We start from the raw sequence: 7,772 nt of genomic DNA on the forward strand, positions 1-7,772 counted from the left end.
TTAGATAACAGAGGCCCTCCGTGCATCAGATGACTGATCTCTGATAAATATAGCAATAAGAGGGTTATCATCAGTGATAACCAAACGCATAATTCCATCATGGCTTCGGGAAATCCTAAGATCTCTACAAGAATCTTGAACCAACCCTGCAGAGTTTTCTCATACTCGCTGATTTTCATGGATTGTATCCCATCTTCTCCTTCAACAATAGTCCACTTGGACGGCACAGGAACACATGATGGTACTTTCCCCTCAACAAAGAAGTCCACATTAATGCTTCATATGATGTATCTAATTTTTAATGGAGACGTCACTGCACAAGGCAAGCCGTAGTCGATATCAATGGTATGAGGTAGTTGCACAACATTGAGAGGGCAAGTTTCATTTCCAGTATTGGCGAGATCTAAGCCACCTCCTAATGGTCAGATATGCGGAAGGATGTTATATGCGGCACCATTCTTAATAGGTAGCCTTGACTATCAAGGAGAAACTTGGCTGTGGTTGAAGAAGTGAAGAAGGCAAAGAGAACAAAGAGGGAAAACAAGGAAGGCTACATTATATTGAATGTTGAGCTTTTGTTTCTTGGGATGTGTTGTCGTGTGGAAATGAGAGGATGGAGGGTTCTATTTATAGATCTTACTACTAGAAAAAGGAAGGGTAGTTTCGATATTCACCTCTGCAAGTTGACCCAAAGAGCCAATTGAAGATATATCACATTTTGGAATGGGCACAGGCATGTGAATTCTAGACTTGTAGTTTAGAATCCAAATTATGGAAGCAAGACGAGGGGAAATGTTTTACCTTTTAGGTGAGGCGGAGGTACAGAAGGCTGACTAAAAATATATTGGTATAGAAGAAGGAGCCAGTCCTTTACAACATGATAAACTAATGTTCAAATTTTTGTTAGGATAGATAGCCACATTTATTGCCCGATTGTGCCTTGAATATAACAGCCTCTGATAGAATGAGACATATTTTAATTAATGAAAATATAGGTATAGATTTTATAGTTTAAAGAGTATTTATACATATAAGTATGTATTTCGAACTAAAGTGATTGGGTATGGTTTAGTAAAAAAGGTTAGTTCCTTATAATGTGATAAATTAAGGTTTAAATCTTTGTTGGGAGGAGTATGATGCCCACATTTAGGTGTGGTTTGAATGGAGGAAAAAGTGAGAAGAAAATAAGGGGAAAAAAAAAAGAAAACTATATATGAGGGAAAATTTTCTAAAATAGTTATTTAATTCTTTTTGGAAGTTTTCTTATATAATTTTCTCTTCTTATTTTTTTCCCATCCAAACTAAGGGTTAGTGCTCGACCAATCTTCATCATGATAATACATGTACGCAATAATATAAAAAGAAATATGTATTTATAAATTACTTTTCAATAAGATTTTAATGTAGTAATAGTACTAAGCATTTAAAAGAGTAATTTATACGAGAAATTGGGGATAAAAAACATATGGGTGAAAATTTTGAAAGGAAGTACCAATCATTGAAGGTTCTTAAAGGTGCATTGCACACATGTAATTAAGCTTAAAAAATTATCAATGCAAATACTTCAAGTTCTCTTAAAATGCGATTACAGATTTTGAAATCAGCAAAGATTTTTAAGTGATAGTCTCTTGGTAAATTTGCAATGATTTTTAAGTGCATTGCACATCTCTTAATGATTTCTTGTTAAACTATTAATGACAACTTTTTAGCAAGCTAATGTTTAATAAGTAAAAATTTCTAATTTTCAAAAGCATAATGAAACTTGTTAGTTTAGTGAAAATCACTTGTGAATATACTAACGTTTTCTTGTCACTTTAGTTTCCAAATCATTTAACTTGAGTAAAGTTATAATTTTATTAATGTTTAGTTGTCAATTTACCAAGAGAAACTTGCCAAGGTTAACTATGTCTTCATATGATATGAAACGTACTTGTTAAAGGCTTAATGAGACTTTGTCATTTCATTGACATTTACTTGTCAATTTATTATTACTTACTTATATATGTGAGTTATCGCCAGCGACTGTGGTATGAGACGTTTTCTTAAAAAAAAAAAAAAAAAACAGTGAAGGAGAGTTTAGTATTTTAGCAACTAAATTTAATTCCATTTAAATTCCTTGTTCTTGTACATTATATTCAGAATCATTTGATTCCTTATAATAAGGTGCTTCTGTGATTCTTGGATGCAATTTTGCTTATAAATTACTCGTCAATAAGATTTTAATGTACCAATAGGACTAGCAATAATTATCATCATAATAATTTGTAGGGAAAACTGGGGATAAGGAATAAAAACGTGAAAAATTTGAAAGGAAGTACCAAGCATTAATTGAAGGTTGTTAAAGGTGCATTGCACATATGCAATTATGCTTCGAAAATCATCAATACAAAGTCTCCCATGCCACTCCTTAAACAATCATAGATCTCAAATCTTGCAAATGATTTTCAAGTGCACTGTCATTTCTCCTGTACTTTTCTTTAGCTCTGTTTTTTTTTTTTTCCTTTTTCACCATGGTATTTTTTTTTAATTAAAAGGGATCGTATTCAAGACACTCTTCAGTATTAAATGTGAGAATTTTTTTTAATAGTGATTTGAATTTTAATTTATCACATTGTGAAAGACTAATCCTTTTTACTATGCCTAACCTTATTGGTTCTTTAGCTCTATTTTGCATACATATATTTATTTATTTTCATGAAAATAAAAATATGTAAGAGAAAATAATGAGACAAACAACATTAGAATAAATGGAGATGAAGAGTACAAAAGAGAATTGGAGGGTAAGCAAGAGGTGATTTCCATTCACTTTGATTTGTAAAATATATGGTAAATAACTTCTATTTATGGGCCTCCAACTCTATCTAGGACTTTCATTATTGGAATAAATTACAAGATGAATCAACATAAATATGCTCTATTTAACCTTTGATTGTATGATATGTAACCATTGAATTTTTGGGGATTAAACATAAAAAACATTGCTAAAAACAATTTATTGGAGAGGTTATGGAGTATGTCATAGCACAATTTAAGAGTTGGGATTGGGATAAGTTATGGACATACGCAAACACTACTCTTTAATTGTCCATGAACAAATAATGTCTCATTAAAATTTTATTAGAAAAAAAAACCTATAAGGCAATCTTAATAAATGAAAAAGAATATACTGTATATTGAAGTTGCATTATTAAAACCTTAATTATAAAAAAAATCTAATAGAACGAAAACCTTTGGCAATATCTCTCCTTTTAATGTATTTCAACAGAGTCTTGTTATTTCTTTTTAAATATAATAATAAAAGATATAAATAAATATGTGTGTCTATAATTTGTTTCGAGCTTTTTTGAAAAAAAAAAATTGTGGAGTCAAGTGTTTAGATTGACTAGAATATATAGATAGGGCAAGAACTAAGAAGTTACATAGATAGTCTTAATCGTAGGTTTCGAATTATCTCTCTCTCTCTCTCCCTTCCTCCCTCCCTCTGTAGAAAACATACTTTTAAATCTCTATATTTTGTTCACGTTCTACTAGTAATTCTTGTATTTTTTTCAGTATTTTTTCTTTTTATATTTTTATTTTTTAGTATTTTAAATCTCTCTATGAATAAAGTATAAGAATTTTAAAAGAATTTAAAATAATAAAAAATAAAAGTACAAAAACCTAAAGTTATATTTTTCTTATATATATATATATTATATTTTAGCTGGTGAACTTAGAATAAAAGGTTGGCACTGTACATAAATATCTACATATTTTCAGCTGTCCAGTGATTTTTGTTTTCAACGCGAATCATATGTTACAGCACTTGTGGGCTAGTTTTAATATTTTATCTTCTGGTTGATGGCCTTATTTAGGCCAGCAAAAGGGCCTCTTCTTAAATTAATATATTGGGCTTGTCTGGGCTTTCAGGTTTAGATAATCAAAATTTCATCTTGAGCAGCCGACAAGTCTTAAAGAAAGAATTAACACTAATTAGATTCTGACAAAAAATTTTAAAAACTAAGTTACAAATATTAATTTTGAAAACTCTAAACAAAAATTTGAATTATAATTTAAGAGTTTTATTTATAATTTAAATATTTATTTCGAATTAGTACTTCAAAATTTATAATTATTTGAATTAATATTTGTAACTTATTTTTAAAAAAAAATTTGTCAATGAACTAATTGTCATTAATTTATTTTTTAGAACTTAATTTTCATTCTGACATTTCAAAAGCTCAGTCCCTTATTGTTCACAATACTCCTAAAATAAGATTGATGCATAATTGATAATTTATAAAAGTTAATAAGGAGAATATCAACGAGGGTCCCCATAAGAGAAATTATAGCATGAAGGGGTCAAAGTATTCTGAGATTTCACAAGAGAAATTATAGCATATTTTTAAAAAAAAATACATAAAATATATTAAAAATGTATTAATCCATGAATTTTTAGCTTATTTTATATTGAGAGACTATATATTTGAGTACATTATTATATACATATTTTTAAAAAAAACAATATTAATATTTTCATATTTTTATTATTTTTAGTCTATAAAATATCTTAAAATAATATTTAAAATTTTTTAATATTTATTTTTAAAATTTAAGACTGATATTTTTTAAAAAATTGAGTTTTTACGTTTTTAAAGTATTCTAAAATATATGTTTATATTTTTTATAATAATAAAAATGATTAATTTTCAAGTAAAAAAAATTAAAATTTGTTTTTAAACTTTGAGAAAACTTGACAATTATAGTATTCAGACCAATATGATCGAAACTCAAGAGTTTTAGGGCCAAAGCATATGATGTTTTTTATAAGTTCAGGGTTATTTATGCTTAGTTTATTCAAATGACGGACTCTATTCATGTTCTCATCTCTGTCTCAATGATTTGGCAAATGCTAAACGAACCCGTAATGTGAACATTACCAGAATGTCTTGGTACCAAGTGAATCAAAGTTTCTTGGCTTCACGTTTTCATATCTAGTCCTTCTAAAGGCACTCTCTGCTTCCCAACATCAACTCGTCGTGTTTGGAATTAGGAATGGAAGAGCAAATTAAAAGTCCTATTTGTTGTTTCCCAGTCTTGTCTTCTTTCCTTCTTGATTGTTTCCTGATCTCTTCTTCTTTGTCCATTCTCTAGTTTTTACAGAGATCTTCCTTTACCTTTTGATTTCAACGCGATAGATCCAATCAACCCATCAATTTCACCCGGTTGGGTTGGTTCAATGCCGGGTTAACCGGTTTAAATTTTTCGTAGTCTAACTAATAGCTATATCCTCCATATATACCATTCACTTGGATGTACCAGTCCAATCTGATTTTCCATCCCATGGTATATTGTGTAAATAATTTTTATGGAAAAGACATATTTATAAGTATTGATTACTTAGTACTTAAAAAAAATTCTTAGTACTTACAATGAAAAAGTGTTTGGGCAAATTCTTAGTGGACACACACACATATCTCGTTAGGAGGAGAGGGAAAAGGGGAAAGAGAGAGAAGAGAGAGAGGAGGGGGAAGGAGGAAGAAAGAAGAAGAAGGCTGAAACTTTTGAAATTTCTATGCAATATTAATCAAGAGCTGAATACAAATAAAAAATTCTAACTTTATTTATAGAGTATAAAAATAATAAAATAATAATAATAGTTTGAATTCTAATCCTAGATCCAACTCAAATCTTAAAGATGTTGATATATAAAATAATAATAAAATAAATAATAAATCCTGATTCTGATGGATAAATATTCTTACTTAAATATTCCTAATGAATAACCCTAATATCTAAAAAATCTCTCCCCTCACCACTGCAGGAAGGAAGAATTTTTTTTAATTCCGTTGTGAAGGACATTTTACATTGCCAGGGGAGAGACTTAGAATGAAGGATGGTGGTAAGTATGATCAGTTTACATCGGACCAACAACAAAATCGCTTTTAATAAATTTTTTTTTTAATTTCATTGCATTCATCTTTTGTAATGAATCATGCAACCAATTTAATAAGCACCGAGAAAGGGGAGTCCAAGAGTGCCACTTGAAGCATAATTTTATTAAGTTGTGACCAAGTGCAAGGTATTATAATTATCTAAGTTTCCTGGACATTACTTTTTGATAGTTAATTTAAAACTATATGGTGAAACCGTACGTATAATGCAAACAACTAGGATATTAAAAATGTCACGTGAATGTTCAAGGGATAATAATACACAGTTTTTCCACACAACAAAAAATATAATACTCAGTTTTAATAAATTATATCCTTCCTAATGCAAAGGACAAGTACTGGACGAATCTGAAAAATAAAAAAATGTCTAGAATTTGTCGCATGCAAATTAAAACTGAGAGAGGTTCATTATTTTATTTTGTTATACCCATGTTTGAAACCACCCCTATAGGATAACATGTTTAAAGGAGAAACGTGTCATCCCATGTTATCCAACAAATAAACTAGTTATTTAATATATTATTTATGAAAAATTAATATATTATTCAATTATTCAATATTTAATACATTTCTCAACGAACCAAAACCCATATTTTCGGACTTGGCTTCTTTCCACTTTCTCCTCTCTCTATTTTCTCTTGCCATCTCAACCATTGGATTCATTTTTCAATGGTAGATTTGATACTTCATAAAAATTATTATTTATATAATAATAATATTCTAAAAAAATTGTGAGGCAATAAATTTTTAGTGAGAAGATATAATTACATTGATGCATGCTTAATAGAAAAAAAATAATAGTAGGTTATATAGGGTATATAAGCAATCAATTAATTTTAATGAAAACATGTAATTAACAGTAATGCTGAACGTAAAAAATAATGATTATATAAGGGTATAAATGAACATTTTTTTGAAGCCTAAAGCCACGTTCTTAATGGCCAAGTGGCATGCATGGCCATGCCAAGTGGCTAAATTGCAATTAAATTATTTTAATCAATTACTAAAATACCATTGTAAAATATAACGTAAATTACTAAAATAACACTTCATGTTTTTCTGCGTTATAAACTAAGTCTAAAATTAAGAAGCTTATATAGGGAGAGAGAAGAAAGAGAGAGTTGCTTGAAGCGTAATTTTATTTAATCGTCACTAAGTGTGAGGAATGATCTAAGCTTCCTGCACATTACTTATTCATAGTTGATTACACTTCACATAATAGAGGCTCTTATTTGGCTATCAGATGATCCAGCTTTGACAAACACAACAAACAAAGGGTTTTTTATTAGTGATAACCAAAACGCCTCTTTCCATCAACGTCCTTGGAAATCCCAAGATCTCCACAAGAATCACCATAAATGGGACAGAACACGATCTTATAAGCCCAACTATATACGGGTTGAATCTTGAACCGACCGTTTGGAATGTTCTCGTACGCACTGACTTTCACAGACTTAGTCCCATCTTCGTCAACAACAATCCACTTCGACGGCATAGGAACGCAGCTTGGTACTTTTCCCTAACAGAGAAGAAGTCCAAACTACTGTTGGTTGGGATGAATCTAATTCTTAATGGGACGCAATTCTCCAAGGCAAGCCATTATCGATTTCAGAGGGTGATTGAACAACACTGAGAGGGCAAGTTTCGTTTCCGGTCTTGGTAGCTTCAGGCCACCACCTAAAGCCCAGATATGTGGAAGGATATAGTATGTGCCGCCGTTGATAAGGTCATTGCCCTCAATGTCATGGACGAACTGGGCTGTTGCAGAAGATGATATGAAAGCAAAGAGACCAAGAGAGAACACAAGGAAGGCTTCATTATTATTGCTCTGAGCTTTGG

The 7,772-nt window shown here is 30.2% G+C and overlaps 1 protein-coding gene across 1 annotated transcript; it reads right to left on the minus strand.

The window, feature by feature from the left end:
• LOC129289065 (kunitz-type serine protease inhibitor DrTI-like) lies at positions 1 to 7,428 on the minus strand. Its single transcript, XM_054925886.1, has 2 exons — positions 7,230 to 7,428; positions 1 to 146 (listed from the first exon to the last, which is right to left on the minus strand). Exons 1-2 carry the CDS (start codon positions 7,426 to 7,428, stop codon positions 1 to 3), a joined length of 345 nt encoding a protein of 114 aa, XP_054781861.1.
• Positions 7,429 to 7,772: the final 344 nt, after the last annotated feature.

Source organism: Prosopis cineraria, unplaced genomic scaffold (assembly GCF_029017545.1).
Source record: "Prosopis cineraria cultivar Desert tree isolate PC_DT_omini unplaced genomic scaffold, ASM2901754v1 PC12, whole genome shotgun sequence".
In the NCBI taxonomy this organism is placed as follows: domain Eukaryota; kingdom Viridiplantae; phylum Streptophyta; class Magnoliopsida; order Fabales; family Fabaceae; genus Prosopis; species Prosopis cineraria.

What these genes read in the sequence shown, in the direction of transcription:
- LOC129289065 (XM_054925886.1), bottom strand. Translation starts at nt 7,428, where the DNA reads ATGCCGTCGAAGTGGATTGTTGTTGACGAAGATGGGACTAAGTCTGTG. An exon ending in TGATGGAAAGAGGCGTTTTG is followed by an intron (nt 147 to 7,229) that starts GTTATCACTAAT and finishes AAAACTCTGCAG; the next exon opens with GGTTGGTTCAAGATTCTTGT.